The 17,477-nt window shown below is 45.5% G+C and overlaps 1 protein-coding gene across 6 annotated transcripts in view; it reads right to left on the bottom strand.

Annotated features, from left to right (window-relative positions):
- MAD1L1 (mitotic arrest deficient 1 like 1) overlaps positions 1-17,477 on the bottom strand; it is a 367,938-nt gene that overhangs the window by 161,393 nt on the left and 189,068 nt on the right. For all 6 annotated transcript variants that reach the window (XM_063344898.1, XM_063344899.1, XM_063344900.1 and 3 more), the window contains one exon: positions 2,504-2,592. In XM_063344898.1, coding sequence (XP_063200968.1) covers positions 2,504-2,592 — 89 coding nt within the window. The remainder of the gene's footprint in view (positions 1-2,503; positions 2,593-17,477) is intronic.

The raw sequence follows: 17,477 nt of genomic DNA, 5'->3' as shown, positions 1-17,477 counted from the left end.
AAGAGAGTTCCAGTACAACGAGAACAATTTGCACCAAGGCATTTACTGCTAGAGCCGAGCAGTGAAAAGGGTGATTAAAACCAAATAAATCCATGCTTTTTGGAACAGCTTTGTAGCTAAATGAGTACCATCAGGGCCTGGGACAAGTATTTAAATCAGCCGTAACAACAAAAAGTGGTTCAGTAAAAAGTAACAGAAAAAACAGCCTGGAATTAGATCCTGGGAGCGTGGCCTCCGTGTGTCCATAGCCTCAGGAGCATGAGATACTGAAATGGGAAAGAGAAGAAAAGGCAGAAATATCACCATGAAACAACCGCAGAAGCTTAGTCTCTTTGCTGAAACAGCTTTCAGTGTACGGGTCCTCACTGGAGAATAGCTCCGCACCACCAGCAGCTTTACTGGGAATAGGCCTGTGTTCGTGTCATACTTTGTGTGGAGGCTCTGACACAATTTCATGAAAGGAGGAGAGAGATGAGATTAGTAATCAAAGAAATTCTTTAAAAACAAAAAAGAGAGAGAAAAAAACATTATCTAGAGGGTTCTAGGGCTACCTTTGAGCAGAACCTAACGCCACAATCCCGTAACAAGCAGGTACTTGGGAGCTCCACTCACTTCTCCCTGCCCAGGAAACAGGTTTTAATTCAGGGCAAAGCCAGACATCTCCACCCCACTGCCAGGCGCCCTCCGCGATATGAAGTGGGGCTGGACTATGTGGCAATCCAGCCGTTTCTTCCTACACACGCTGCTCTTGAAGCTGCTCAGTGAATAGATGGCAAATGCTGCTCAGTGAAGATAAACACCAAATAATGAGTTTTGGAGGTGAAAACGTCTCCTGCATGAAAGGGTGCTGCAGTCCGTACCAGCCCAGGGAGGGAGAGACGAGGCGGTACTGGAGAAATACTCTGCAAAGCCTCAGCTCCCAGAAGGGAGCAAACAGGATGCTGGCTTTACTGATAGAGAGGCATAATATTAATCAGGAGCGACGGGTTTAACGTGGCTGAGGAGGTGGTGAATACTCCTGCAGCAGTACAAACACCAGGTTTCAGAGGGTCTCATGTGCCTTAGCAAAGGAAAAACCTGAACGAGCTCAGTTCAGACAGACACCCACGATCCACAACAGCAGATGGAGACAGGTTTATCCCCCTGAAAAAGGGAAGCCATAGCATACTATCCTCTACCAGGCCTCAACCATACGAGAGAATATAAAAGGGAGATGCGTGCCTTGGGTCTTCCGAACTATTACACCACCTTAAGGGAATTATAGGAGTGAGTCCCCAAGATTAGGTGTACAGCCCTAAAACATATTGGAATAGCTTAGCTGAACATGTGTTATTTTCAAACACCTCCCCTCTGCTATGGAACTGGGCTTTCAAAGCCATAAAACAAGCTCCAGAGGCAAAGCACAGGAGCAAAGTCATAACGTACCGGCCAGTAATTTCTGCTTTCTGCAAGATTCTACTTGCTGCAAAATCTTGCTTTCAGTCCTAAGAGGCACTAACGCTTTATAGTGATGGAGCTGAAAATATAAAAGAATTAAGAAATGAAACTCCAGCCAAAGTCTTACATCAGCTGAGAATAAAAAACTCAGCCTGTCAAGATCTGATTTGCTCAGCTTAAATAAAAGGAACTTTATTAAACATTCAGAAACGGATGAACTTTTCTGTGCTCACTATTTATTGTGTCACCTGCTTTGGAATGGAAGCTGTAAATGCTTTAATAAATACATAGAAAGGTTGTCTAGCTTCACTGTAGCTTTTGTAAATGCTCATGTATTCTCTGCTAAAACGCTGTTTTGTAACTCCTCTTTCACTGAATCACAACAGGTACCCCTCTGCCATCTGCAGCAATGCACGAGGGGAAACATCCCTCTTTTATCTCCAGTGCTACACACACATCAGTATTACAAAAGCTGGATTCTAAACCTCCTCACACACATGCCAACAGATCCTGTATTTACAGTCGAGATTTGGTCAAAATAAGAAACAAACAGCAATGCTGTCACCACAGGAAAGAAAGTCAACGGGGGAATAGTGACACAGGAGCCAGTCTTACGAATTAACTGAGAGCAAGAGACCCCAAACATTAAAGCAAAGAGCCTGCAGCCTCCCAGGAGTCAGACAAGCTTATAAAGCATCTACATGCAGGAAAGATCAGGGGCTGAGGCTTTCTGTTAACGCTTCATGGATTTCTCATGAAAATAAAAGCTGGAGATAATTTATAGAAGTGTACTCAGGAAAAGAACACCCTACTTCAGAAATACATGGAAAACACGTTCTGATCGATGGTACCATGGTGTTCCCTGAAAAGCAGGCAGCCCAGGTACACGGGCAGTCTATGCACATGTGCTTTTTCATGCAGTGTGGCATTTAGGTCCTGTACCTGGTGCTCTACCACGAGATGGCAATAACCAGAGCTGGCACTGAAACTACCCTGGGCATTTCCCTTCTCATTAGCTCCACTGAAAAGAGTAGACTCTTCTCAGCATTGCCCTTGCTTTGCCTACCTGAGCGCGTCAACCTCCTCCTTGGTGATGGCGGTACTTTGCTCAGCTGTGCACTCTTGAGACTTCAGGACCTTCATCTCCACCTCCAGCTGCAGGAGAGAAAAAGCATTAGTTCCTCCAGTACTAATAAGGGGGACACACGAACAGCAAAGGGAGGAGGAGGAGATCATGATGTTCTGCACAGCTCAGACCTTTCTCAGGATACAGATGTGAAGCGCAACTCTTCGTGTGATGAATTAACAGCACACGGTTATCCCAGCTTCCCTCTGCAATCCCTTTTGCCTTCCCCAACATTTTCTCCAAGGTACATGAAGCACAGAAAGTTGATTGTTTCTAAGCTTCTGCTTCTCTTCCAGATATTTCCCCAACCCGTCCCCCATTGATAATGGCACGCAGAGAATTATCTGTGTGATATTAGGAGCTCGCTGGTACCCGAGATTCAGCATTGACAGTTCAACCTCATTTAGCTTCAATTCCTCCCCAGAAGAGATGAACCACAGGATTATGCTTTCCTGTCCAGGGCAACTCTGAGACACACACATTGAATCCAAAAGGCTGGGGAATATTTCCAGCACTTTCCAATACATGCTTCTAGCTCAAGCTGCTCAGGTAGGTCCAGTGGAACAAACAATTAAGAATACTTTCTGCCTCTAGCCTTGTTTGGGAAGGAACTCACCAGAAAGCACCTCAAAACTCTACCGACATCAAAACTTCTTCAACCTCTACCATTCCCAGGCTCCCTGACTTGTGGGAATCTGTAGCCCTAATTCAGCTATCAAGACGATGCACAGATTGATAAACGACATATGTTACTCGTTTCTAAACCCCTCAATTTATTATGAAGTGTAAGCAGAGACAAACTACCTAGAGGATACTCAAACTTCTGTTCCAGCACCATCTCCCAGCTTAGACCACCTTCACACTCATCCTTCAGACTTCGGATTTCCTTTTGTCATCTGTCTTTTAGCACCTGGCAACTAATTCCCCTAATAAATCTATTGACAGAAAGTATATTTTTCACCCGGGAGGAAAACAATAAGTAATCCAGCCCTAATTATAGATGCAAAACTTATGACCACAGAGAGCTCAGTGCTCAGCATCAGGGAAACAATCCATTAATACACCATTCCCTTCAACAGCACCAATTAGACTTGTAGAACAAAAAAAATCCCATTGCAACGGCAAACTTCATGCGAAGACAGCTCCCCGTTTTTACAAGGAAGAGGAGCATATTGACACGTGAGGTCATATTGCTCAGCCAGAACTGAAATTTTGACATATTGCCTCTTTGCCCTTGCATGCTTACCAGAGAAGACAGACAGAGCACGGCAGCGCTGTTAGCAGGGAAGGGCAGAAAAGAGATGGTTGGATTATTCTCCCTCCCCTTTCTGACACCACAGGGATGGAGCAGAAAGAGGTTTTAGCCCGATTTCCCCCCGGCACCCTGAAGCCCCATATTTTGACAGCCCCCTGCCTGTCAAAAGGCATCCAGGAAGAAAAAAATAAGCAAAGGCCCACCTGCATCATCAGGCTGTACAAATGTTAATGTATATTAGCTGCCTGATAAGATTATCACAGCCAGAAATGCTTCCCTCAATTTTCTGATTACTGCGCTTATCTCTCCCAGCTCAGCCCATCACAGATGGCTGGGGATAAAGCAAGCGCGCCAGATAATTCCAGGAATGTGAATAAAAGGTACTGGGATGAGGAGCAGGCTTCAATTCCAACCTACTTCTAGCAGGAAAACACTCATTATATCTCCCCTTTCCCGCGTCTGCTGAAGCCTGGATGTCTTTGCTATTTTGTGCTGCTTTCTGGACTGCTTGTGGACAGCATTTGAAGATGGAAGGGCTGGTAAACACGTTATTTATCATAGGCTAAGCGGGCTCAGCCTTGAGTCCAACTGCCACCTGCTCACCGACGTAAGCAGATAAATCACGGCCACCTTCTCGGGGGAGACAGGGGGACGCAGGGGGTGGGCGAATAATCTGCTGTTGTGATCTGGGGTCTCTTGTATTGGCTGCATAGAGAGGAAAAAAATGGAGTGTGTAATGGGCAAAGGAGACGGGAGAGTGAATGCACACGTGTTCAAGTGAATGCTGCCGTGGAAAGCATCAGTGCGGGGCTCACCTGATACACAGCGGTGACAAATTAGCGCCAGGTACGCTCAGTGGCGGTGTGATGAGATTCTGCTGGGTTTGTAAGAGTGCACTGTTGAAGGAGAATGAGAAGGGAAGTGCACAAGGACTGTAAGGGCATTTAATGTCATTTCTGTGTTCTCCTAGTTTTCAAGCACCAAAACTACCTGGACTGAAAATCCGATGTGCCTGCGGTGAGAAGGGAGAGGAGGACACGGTGATATCTTGAGAGATGAAACAGGCTCGAGCGGCTAAATGTTGACATGGACCTGCTTCCCTCAACTAGGATTAAAACTGCTGGAAAGTTTCAAGTTCAGGTCAAGGCATAACTTTGTGCCACAGCAAATTATTGTCATTAAAACCTCATTAATCATTTATTTAAAAAAAGAAAGTAAACAGTTAAGGTATTAAGTATTTCATTCAAAATGTGCAGCTCGTTTCCTTCAACCGTTCGGGTTCAGTGAGGAAAACATCCCTGCTTGCCAATCTCACAGAAGATATTAAAAATGTTATTTATGTCTTTTCCAAGGCAAAAAGAAAGTTAGTTGAGATAAGATGGAGTGGCTTATTGTTGGGATCCAATTCTGCTTCCCGAAGGCAGCACAGTGCAGGCAAATAGGTCCTCATGGAACAAGAATGAAGGGAACAGCAAAAAAGAGCAAAAAAAAAAAAAAAAAAAAAAAGGAATCCATTGATTAAAAGCTTCCTCTTACTTGCAGTTTTGCCTGCTGGATAATCCCAGCAGAACATGATGTCAGCAGGCTCCGCTCAGACCTGGCACATTGGTACCGGCGGTAAGGCAGTGTCAGACACGGCCACTGCCCGCTCCGCAGCTGGCCCCTCGCTGCCGTCCTGCTCGTGGTGCAGGCAGGAGGAAAGCGGAGGAAAGAGGAAGAAATGCAGCGAACCGAATGGGGAAAACAAACAACAGGAAGGCAGTAAGAAGGGAAATACAAACCCATATCCTACATAATTTTCAGCCCTTTGCACAAGCCTGGAATGCGGGGAGGTTACCGAGACCATTCCCTCCGACGCAGCCTCTCAGGGTAGCGCCGGGGACCAGGCGAGAAACATGAAATGACTCCCTGTGGTGGCAGTCTGTCCCTCCCTGTCCACTTGTCCTCCCGGTACCAGTGGCACAGAATGGCCTCAAGAAGGGACAAGGAGAGGAAGAGCCTGTCTCCTCTTGCTGTTTTCTCTGCCTAACTCCCATCACATCCCCCTTCCTCAATTAATTTCCAGTCCTGGTCTCTCTTGTTCACCAGATGCCGCTTTCAGCAGGCATTTTCTGCTTTTTGGACTAACTCAATATTCCTGTCTAAACTCTTCCAATTTTTATCAATAATTTTATATAACTGGCTGAGTTCAACTTCTATTACTTTGAATACATTAAACTAGCAGAAGCCATTACCCAGCAGAGAGGGGAAAAGGGCTGCTCAAATTACAGCTGGTTGCTGTATTCCCCCATTCACTACCGAATGACCTAGGGCAGGCTTGGATCCTTCAGCTCTCTTTTATGTTCATCTGGCTCTTAACTAGCACTGAGAGCAGAGAGCGAACATTGTCCTGAAATACAGCATTGCATCTCTCATCCTGAAAACCGCACAAGAGGGACCCAAGTACCTACAACTCCTGCAGGAGCTTCAGGGTTAATATTGCCCGGGATCAGACCCCCAGTGCTGTCCCCCCTGTACAGAACACATTAGCAACTTGAAAAGAAACCAAGCTATTGTTTTTAATTTTTTTTAAAGTTAACCAAGGTTTTTATGACACTAGAAAAGGCGGAATAATGAGTAATGTCAGAGCCCATGACTTGTGAATAAAACACATAAACAGGTACTTAACATTTCGAGCATGTGATGTTCTCCTCTCAGAATACACTGGAGCCTCTTGCTCTCAACCTAACAGGATCCCATTTATCCCAAACCTTTTCTATTCTCTTCCACTTCATAAGCATGAATTTCAGTCCAGATTTATTGCTCTCAACAGAAAGTGACCAGAACACATCCAGGATATACAATGTCCACTTCCACAAACACACAAATACCCCAAAAGATGAAATGCAGATACTTTTTCCAAAATAACTAGTCAAAACTGAGAAAGAGAGGAAGGAGGAACATGGATGGATTTTCGTCTAGTGTTTAATTAAGTGAAATATCGTTCTTCTTTCAGCCTTACTTTTAAACCTGCCTGGACAGGATTTCGAGGTGATGGTTCTCCTCCAAGTGCTAATGACATAGCAAACACCCACAGCGCTGTAAGAAACGCGTTCCTTGCTGGTTCTCTCTTCTGTAGGAATTATTTAAAGATATATGAGATGACAGGAGAAACATAAAATTATAAATTCATCTCCTGACAGCTAGAAGAAACCAACCTTTACTTTAGAGAGCTGATTTTCTTGGTGTATTTCTGGCATGTGTCATGTCTGACCCATATTTGTCCCCTCCCAAACAAGTAGCTGAGCCTCCGCAATGCCCCGGACCTGCTGTTCCTCCCACTTGATTCCAGCGGGCTTCAGCGTTCCTGAAGACGAGCCTTTCCAAAGCATCCTGCTGGCCTACTATCCACCCCCCATCTTCAAAAGGAGATTTATCACGAGACTTAAGCTTCTAAATCAAATCAGTCCCTCTTGGGAGCCACATTTATGAACTTCTGAAAATTTTAACCCACTGCCCAAAATAACGCCCCAATCTCTGTTCAGGTGCCTCATTTTGGGTAGTAAAGGACTCAAAATCTAAAGTATTTCAACTCACTTCCAAAGTTAGGATTTGCACGTTGAAAAAAAAGGGGCCGGTTTATTCGCCCACATCATGTACACATATTTCACAGAACACATGCTGGAGACATACAGTTATTATTTGAATAATGAGTGAATTTTAGTGAGGGGCTGATACAGCAATCTTATCCTGATGAAGTGTGCCTGCACGTCATTCAGCATTCTTGGAACTGTAAAAAGCAGGAAATGCTGAATCCATTATAAATGTCTAAAGGTTTATTTAACAATGGGCTGATGCAACATCCTTTGAAAGGCCTTCCTCAGCAAAAGAGCTGATTTTAAAAGGCAGAGATAAATAGGAACTGAATTGCATGGAGCCAGCATGGAAAGGTGAATTGAGAGGTTGTGTTTGACTACAAGTCTCAACACAATTCAAGAAGGTATTTAAATACATAAATATTTAAATGTATGAAAACCAAGCAGACTTGGAAAGCAAGAGCGTACACTAAAATAGACAAGAACAGAGAAATGAGACCCTGAGTATGACCCATCCGCTGAGGTTTGAAAACAGGCAAACTACCGTTCCCCAGGAGCTTGATACGCCAGTTATTCTAGCGATGCTATTTGTGCTTCTCTCCAAAGGATGTAGCAGTGACTAAGGATCTTATTTGCCTCTCTTCTCACAGAGCAGCACGGCAAGCTTGGTGACCTCCTGCTGTCTACAAGCTTAGAAATCTGGCGTCAGGACAGGAATCAAACATACATGAGCACCAGTGGGGTGTCACAAGTGGGGTCCCCCAGGGACTGGTATTGGGCCCAACGTTGTTTAATATCGTCATCAGTGATCTGGATGATGAGACCAAGTGTGCCCTGATGAAAGCTGATGACACCAAACTGAGTGGGGAAGTGGACACTTTGGAAGGGAGAGCCAGCCTGCAGGAAGACCTGGACAGGCTGCAAGAGTGGGCTAACAAGAACCTTACGAAGTTTAACAAAGACAAGTGTAGGGTCTTGCACCTGGGAAAACTTACTCCAGGAGCGGCAGCACAGGCTGGGATCTACCTGGCTGGGGGACAGCCTCTGTGGAAAGGGACCTGGGGGTCCTCGCGGACAACAAGCTCGATATGCACGAACGGTGTGCTGCTGCAGCAAGGAAAGCCAAAGGGATGCTGGGAGGCATCACCAGCAGAGAGAAAGAAGTCATTATCCCACTCTACTCAGCGTACACCTGCAATACTGTGTTGAGTTTTGGTCCTCGCTATACAAAAAAAGCTGTGCACAGGCTGGAGAGGGTCCAGAGAAGGGCCACCAAGATGATCAAAGGACCGGGAAGCCTGTCGTATGAGGAAAGGCTGAGAGAATGGGGTTTGTTCAACTTTGAGAAAAGAAGGCTTAGGGGAGACCTTATCACCATGTTCCAGAATTTAAAGGGTGGCTACAAATAAGTTAAAGACTCCTTTTTTACAAGGAATCACATGGAAAAGGTGAGGAGTAATGGGTACAAGTTACTCCTAGGGAGATTCCTACCCGACACAAGAGGAAAATTTTTCACAATGAGAACAATCAGCCGTTGGAATAATCTCCTCAGGGAAGTGGTGGATTCCCCATCATTGGACACTTTTAAGATTCAGCTGGACAGGGAGCTGGGCCATCTTGTCTAGACCGTGCTTTTGCCAAGAAAGGTTGGACCAGATGATCCTCGAGGCCCCTTCCAACCTGGGTTTCTATGAGTCTATGACCAGTGAGTTTAATTTGGCTGCCCAGCAATACCATGAGGTAGTAAGCCACCATGCCGAGCACTTCTGTAGATCATTCTGCTCAGCAAAAGCAGCATCACCTCTTCCATATACCCAACGAACTGATGTGCTGAAGGGCTGTTCCCCTAAAACAGCTACAGAGAAGCACAGATGGGGAGAACCTCACCAGATTTCTTAGTGAAATTCACTCTTCATCAAAGAAATACGTCAATACTTGCAAAACAAAATATTACTTGCCATTTAGAAACATGCTGAGCAGCCCAGGATTAGTTGGTACATATTCTTGGAAAAAGTAATCCTTAACACTATTGTGAAACAAAGGCAATAAACCCAAAGAAAATCAGATATTCAATAAAAAGTGGTTTAGAACTACCTATTTCCCACTTGGTTGAAGCAAAAAAAAATCTTTTTTTTTTCCTCTTTAAAGGCAAAGGCCAGCTGGATCAGAGTTGCCGGTCTCTATGAGTTACCCAATCTGTAACTTTGGTGTGCTTTTATCACTGAGAAGACAGAACTAGAAGCAACCTTCCAGCAAATAGTTTCCTAAAACCATACTCATGCATATATATTATTGCAGATACACACAAACTGGGAAACGGACATATGCTGACTTCTGCTTCTCTCCAATACGGTCTAGATTGTGGCTTTTCTCCTCCTGTTGCAGTAAAAGAGAGCAATTTTTCAAGTTTATACCGAATGTCATTCTATTTCATTTCCAAATATAATCTCCCAGAGAGAAGGTTCGCTTGCCCTATTTCCAATCTCTAAAGTTAATACACAAATTTATATTCCTTTCTCCCACTCGCTCTCCTAAATTAAGAGGCGTAATTACTAGGAACGCTTGCTACAAACGAATAAAGTGCCAAGGGAGAAGGAGCTGTCACTGCTGGACGTCTGCAGCAGCCACCCTCCCCTCTCTCCCATCCCCGGAGGATGCTGCTTATGAGGCAGTTTCATTCCCTCCTATTAGCAGGGGTAGCTCACACGCCGGAGCAGACGCCAAGCCCTCCCTTTCCGGGCAGGACAATCATAAGGAACAAAATTACAAAATTAACTTCAGGCTGTCAAGGAGCCACCAGTGCTTGCAAGGATCATTCCTCCCAAATTCACCTTCTGCCTCTCCCCAGTCCTGCTGACCTGTCGGGCGACGTCATGTTTCCTTAACGACAGCTGAAAAACTCAGATCTGCAATCTAAATATTCAGCCCCAGTCTCATCCCTCTCCCCCGTCCCCCCATCTCCAGCACTCTCTCAAAAGGAAGATTGATTATTATAATCAGACTTAGCTCTGACACAGCATTTGCATTTTCAAAGCACAGCATAGTCATTAACTAATTCATCTACCCCAAGGGAGCCCTAACGAGCTTTCACCTCTCTCCCCTCTGATTCCCAATCTGCAGGCAGCTTCTCTTCCAACACCTCCCCTCTACATTGTGCTGCACAAGCGCAACTTGGTGAAACTCCAGATAGGCTCAGACAGCCAAATCCAGCCCTGCTGCAAAGGAACACGGCCCTGCTGTAGCAGCTGAAGAGGACCAATGCACAGACACCCTATTTCACGTTAGTTATCCTAAGGTTTCCCTGTGTAATCACAAGGGTATAAGGGTATTACAGGAAACAGTTTCTCTTCTGCAAAGTAAGGCCAATGCCCCAGGGGTCCCAAAATTACCACGGTCCTATATGAGTGGCATCAATGGAAGCCGCTCATATGGGAGCCGCTCATCAAATGGAAGCTCAAAGCCGCAAGACATCACCCCATCCAAGCCCCAGGCTCCTCCTGTACAGCCCATCCAACAGCTCAGACACTCACGCCCCACCTTCTTCCCCAAACACTTACCGCTGCCCTCTGCCCCAGGGCTCAGACCTGTCCCTGCTTCAGGCTCTTCTCACCCCTCAAGGCTGCCAGAGGCCGACCCTTCCCGCTCACCCACCTCCCTCTGCTCATCTCCGTGTCCTGCCCCAGCAGAACCACAGAGCCTCGCACCCGCCGGTGCTCCACGCAACCCCAGATTAGTGTTGATGAGTAATAATGTCTAATTGGAAGTGCTTAACCTGTATTCAGATGAATCATTTCAAATACTCCTGTCTGGAATACTTAAGAGAAAAAAAAGGCAGTATAATATTTATTTTCTCTCTTGCTTTTTGATCTATGGCAAATAGGGCTGTCACCTGAACAGGGGCTAAGGCGACAGTACCGATACTGCTATTTTGCAGCAACGCACTAAGGAGCAAGACTTGCTACGTCAATTGGGGGTACAGAAGGGCGTGCAAGACCCTGCAGCTTTGAACAGCCGGAATGCTCCAGCTGGCCCATTTTACTCTTTTTACCCACAAGTGGTATACACGAAACCGTACATCGGCTCTGGAAGGAGCCCGTCCTTCTGTTTGAAGGAGAGAGACTCTGTTGATGCTCCGGCACGTCTGAAGGCAACTGCCCTGGTCACCAGCACAGACCCCATGTCAACAGCAAGTAATATGGTCCCAGTCATCACATGGGTACCAACTTAGGATGGGTTTGACAGTTTTGCCTTCTTGAGCTTTATTCCCCACTTTAGGCTGTATCTGTTTCTTTCCGGTACTCTGGGATGGGTGAAAGATGCGACAGTTTGGAAATAAGCACTACTGGGCATTTCAGCAGGATGGAAGCTGCCTCAGAGCTCAAGATGAACAAAACTGGAAAGTTTGAGGGGAAAAGGAGCAAATATCCTGTGCAAGAGACCTACTAAGCAAGGGAACTGGAGAGGTTAATTAAAATCCACGAGTTTATTAGAGTATAATTACGTATTTCAACTCTTGCTTCCAGAGGAAGGAGCAGATGAGGAGTCTCTTCCCCTCCACCTTGCTGCAGCCCTGTCTGGTCCACGCTCCCAGGCGCTGCTGAGACCTCACCACCACCACACGACAGCAAAAATCCCTGACATCTCCACTTCCAAAAACCCTCTCTTTGCTCTAACAGCTCATTCTGAAGAAGGATCACCTAATTTCCATGTTCATTCGGCTCACAGCTCTCTGCTGTTATCAGCCCCGCTCCACCACTTTCACCAGCATGTAGATGACTGTTTCCTTTAATTACTACCGAAAGCTCCTCCCACCAGGGAGAGCAAAACAGCTGGTGTCCACCGAGAGAAGGAAACTCCAGAGTAATTAGCCTTAAATGGTTGACATCTCCTACCCATTACTCTTGGTTAGAACAGCAAAACACAGAGCAGCAGTCTCTTTAGGGACCTGTCAAGGTGTCGGACTGAATGTGGCACAACCCCATCCAGTGTGGACACGACACTGGCGCAATGGAGTTGTCTGCTCTCAAGAAGAGCATCACGCAGGTCACTTCTTTCACGCAGGAGCAGGTACTTTTGCTAGAAGCCAGTCTTCCAGCAGCTGTAATTCAGAGGCAAAGCAGCAAATAAATCTGCAAAGATGTCATACCTCCTCTATACAAAGTCTGAATACAGTTTGTTTCCTGAAAATATACCCTCGAGGAGTTTCTGAAGCATTCAGTCGACAAATTCTCATTAAATGGTAGCTTGTAATCCCACCTCTTGCACCCCCATCAGTTTTCTTGTTGAAAAATCATCACGTAATAAACAGTCAGAGAAGAATCTACGCATTTCACCGACCACCTAGGAAGAAGATCAAAGGGGAAAGGAAAGAGCAATCTACAATCCATTTTTGTTCCTTCGTCTCCTAACATAAATATAGTGGAATCAATCTCTGCTTAATACTGTAAGAGAGCAAAGAAGCCTCCACTGAGTGCTAGACTTGAAAATTGAACTTAATCCTCTTGCTCCGACTCACATGGAACAACCCACAGCCTGTACTTCAACATGCTTTTAAGAAGAGTGCTCTCGCTCCCGCTGCATCTCCAGCCCAATTTTGCGGTTCGTTACAGCCGGGAGCACTGTTTTCTGGCACGTCTCGGCAGAGAGAGGGAGTGTGAGTGGGGGCCAGCAGAGCTCCATGCTCAAGGTGCTTTCTGAACTCCCAGAGATGGGAAATAGGAGGACGGGGCAGGGGATCCAGCTACGGGAAAGCAGCAGCTCTCAACAGAGCCTCCCAGCTGCCTTCAACAAAGTGGCAGATGCTTGAAGGAGTCTTGTTCCCCAAACCCTTCCCCAAAGAACAGGCTAAGAAAAGCAAATTTAAGGCTTTCTAGCTAAATGACCCATCCTGAGGCCCTCCTGTGACAACAAGCAGTGGGCTTTTAAAGCATAAGAAGTGGGAAATCTCTCGCTTTGTGCCAAAAAGCAAAGGTTACGGGGCCCTGCCAGGGCTGCTCTGCCCATTGCAGCCTCTCAGGATTATGCCTGCAGTCCCCTTCAGTTGCCAGCAAGCAGTCACAGAACAAAAAGCAAGAAGTAATTCCCTCTCAAATACCGCATGTTCAGTTCTGGTGCCAAAGCAGAAACCTGGCATTTTAACCTTTGGTGAACACGTTCTTGCTGCCACCAACGATAAACTCCGCGGCTCAGCTCGGACGGGAAGGAAAGTGTAATAAATGTGCGGTGGATGACATTAGCACTGAATATAGCATCAACAGGACAGGGCCTGGCAGGAGCTCGGTTTTATACAGCCAGTCTTTAGAGGTTAATGAAATATTCATAAATAAGTTAAAATTCTCCTGACAAGCTAGATCCTGTAATACAACAAAGAGTTGTCAGCCTCAATTAAGCGATTCCAAAGAGGCAGGGCACTGCCATTCATTATTTAGGAAGAGGTCACAGGAAAAATTCTGCTCTATGATCTTCTTGTCTCTGTGGATAAATTCGGTTTTACAGCTCCTGCTGGAGGACTCTGCTGCCCTGACAGAGTGGCTCAGAGAGACCCCAGCCTGCCACCGCTACTACCTACCCCCAGCATCTAACAGCCGAAGGCAAAAAACACTGGGAACAAACTCTTCTAAGGGCACTGAGACACAAAAAGATCAAAAGCAAAACAAATAACGCAGCGAGCTGATCAGGCTGTCAGTACGAGGACTAAGACAGTCTTGAAACTGCATGTTTTTTAAGCCTTTATCTCCTTTTTTGTACACACAAAGCCAGCCCTGGGCAAGAAGAAAAGCATCCAGCAACCTTTGATCTGCAGGCACGTCCCCTCAGTGCCCTCAGTGTCCCCCTAGATCCCACAGCTAGAGATCTTCATATCCTCCCTCATGCTCAGGATAAACCGTGCCTCCAGAATTGCATTTCTGGGATCAGATCTCTGAGGGTGGTGCTCAACTGGTCTCCATCCTTGTTACAAGCAAGCTGGAGATTAATGATTACTTTGTCCCAGCCTAACATGACTCCTAACCAAGTCTTCCTTTCCTTCTCTGCACATGCACTGGAAGCACATGTTCCTTCTACAGCTTCTCCAAGCTGCCTTTTAGGCAAGACTGGAAAAAGGAGCAGAAATTACTGAACCCTAGAGGTATCCAGGACCTCTCACCCCGTTTTCCCCTACCTCTCCAAGTGCTGAACACAGCCCCCGCACGCTCCAGGAAATTTTAGTTCAACTAAGTTCAACCACGCGAGGCTGAGGTAGCCCATAAACTTCTTACAGACCCTGTGAGGGTGGATGTAGCCGGAAAGGCACAATACTTGCATGCATATTCATTATGCCTTTTGTACCTCAAGGCTGTGGCTACTATAATAAGGCCTTTGATAATATCTCTGTCCCACCCGTTTTATTTTACCAAGTAACTCAGTAGAACTCAGATTTTACAGTGACAACAGCAACGCTGACAAGAGGACCGCTCTAGTCACAGCACCACAGTGTCCTCTGCACAGGAAAACGATCCACCTTTCTCCTCTGCTCAACAACTGAAGAGAAAAGAGCCCAAATCCTTTCTTCGCTCCAAGTCCTTGTCCCAGTTACAATCCTGCAATGCAAAGGTGAGAGCACATTATCAACTCTCAGCCTATTTTGAAGTTGAATAGTGGAGTGCTCACTATCTCATCCTTTTTACCAAAAAGCAACCCATTGCATTTGTCAGTACCACTCGGGTTTTACGGGTACACCACGGAGGCCTCTCCAAATGATGGGCTGAGAATTAGATCATTGTCTGTGCATCCCATCAGAGTCTGGGGCCAGACTATTCCAGGACCCATCCCTGGAAGTGTCAAGACCAGGTTGGATGGGGCTTTGAGAAATCTGGTCTAGTGGGAGGTGTCCCAGGCAGGGTGGGTGGAACTAGATGATCTTTAAGGTCCCTTCCAACCTAAACCATTCTATGATTCTACAATTTTCCCTGCAATCCGGCAGTACCTGTCCCACAGGGACCCAAAGGCAGGAGCAGCAATAAGGCAGCTCTCCACTTTCAACAGCTACGTTTGTGAAAGTCCTAACCCCATGTCAGCTGTTGTTGCCTGTGATGAGAAAATGAAACCAGTCCTGTTGAAACCAAACGGTGCTGCAGAGTTCCATAAAACTTTCACGTTAATTGATCCAACAGCAGGTTCATTTGTGTAATGGGACTTTTAAACAGACTGTTTATTTCTTCTTAATTTGAAGGGAATGTACTATTTGATCCCATGTGCCTGGCTAGATTTTTAAAAGAAGAGATAAACTACGAGAATTGACTCACTGAGTCTCCTCTTCTAACCCAATTAAAATAGCATTGAGATATTAACGTGCAGAAGTGTAATGTACTCATGGCCTCTCCAGTCTACTGGCAGTTTGTCAGCACCCATCTACCAAGATCCCAAAGCTTCCACCACACTCTGCTTTGCCCACAGTCACATGCAAGCGATGCTTCTGATATTGCCAAGAGTTTTGTGCGCTGAACGGGAATTTTCCAAGAGAGAACGTGCAGCAGATGCAACACAACAAACTGAGGCTGTTCATCATTCCCTGTGCTAAGAGAGAGGAAAAAACCAACCCCAAAACCAAAAAAATGTCGCTGGTCCTCAGAGCTCACTGTATTCCTACACTGTGGGGAACAGCAAGGACTAATTTTCATGTACATGTTTACAACAAGCACTGAGAGAGTGCTCTCAGCTACAAGAGGAGAAAAGGAACTCTGAGTCCTCCCATCCCTCTGTTCCAGGGTTTACTCTACCTGGAGAACCAAAGCTCTGCAGTAAAAACACAGGGAGAGAAGTTGAAAAGGGGCATCACCGATGCTCCTTCACACTCAGCCCCTTGTTCCAACAAATCACATTTCTAAATTAACATGATAAAGTGAAGAATAATACAAACACTGTGAAGTATATACAGAACAAACAAGCTACAAAAGGCTCTGCTGAAATAAAACTACCTGATAGAGAAAACAATGTTTCAGACATTGATCATCAAAACATATTTTAAACCAACAAAATGCACTGAAGATCTTGGGTCAAAAAATGTAAACACACAAACACAATTACTGACAGCACAAAGCAGGGAGGCTTTATCGCAGAGGAACATAAATAGATCAGACAGAAGCTAGGTGAAAACTGAAGGAACAGCAGCAGAATTGAAATGTAATAGTGCAAGACACACAACAACTAGAACCTCTCCTACAAACTGAGTCTTCATCAGTCAGAAACTGGAGAGGAGGATGAAGAGCTGGGTGGATTAATCGATCCCAGGATGAACATCAGTGCCACGCTCAGTGGAAATGGAGAATGTGAGTCTGAAATGGAAGAGCTGAGCCCTTTCCAGGACAGAGAGGCACCTGCCTGTAGAGAACACTTCTGTAGAAGCTACTGCTGAAACATCAGCTGGAATGATGTGACCACTCTGGTCACTCATCTTCAAAGACGATAGGGAAATATGGGAAGAGACTTAAAGAAAGGTGCAAGATTCATGAGGAGACTGAAGAGCCTGTTTTAAGAGAAGACTGAAAGAGCTAGATTTGTTTAACCTAGACAAATGAAATACTGGGAGAGAACAATTGTTCTCTATAAATATGTCACAGCATAAATATGAGGGAGGAAGAACAGTCACTGTAGTTTAAGGAGAACATTAGCACAAGAAAAAATGGATATTAACTGCACATATATTTTCACTTGGAGCTAGGGAGATTTCAGCTATCAGAGCAGTCTTTCAATGATAGTAACGGGACAAACAACCTAAGCAGTTTCAAGACAAGGTTGATAAATTTATGAACTAAGGTATATGCTGCAATTGCCTCTGTTACCAAAGGACTGGACTTTATGATCTAAGAGTCCTCTTCCAGTCTTCTGTTACGATATCATTTCATTTTGGACCAGCTTTTTTGCTGTCTCTTTATAACCAGATTCATGTTTTTCAATCTGATTTGAGAACTGGCTATTTCCCTAAAATTGCCTTACTAAAACTATTGCTGGGTTCATGCTGCTGCTCAGCTGAGTGCTGCGCTACTCATCTGTCTTGGGTTTGCTGCTCTCACATAAGGCGTTAGGATAAAATCTGTCAAGTGGTAAG

Source organism: Chroicocephalus ridibundus, chromosome 8, assembly GCF_963924245.1.
Source record: "Chroicocephalus ridibundus chromosome 8, bChrRid1.1, whole genome shotgun sequence".
Lineage (NCBI taxonomy): Eukaryota > Metazoa > Chordata > Aves > Charadriiformes > Laridae > Chroicocephalus > Chroicocephalus ridibundus.
This window is presented reverse-complemented; position numbering and strand designations above follow the sequence as displayed.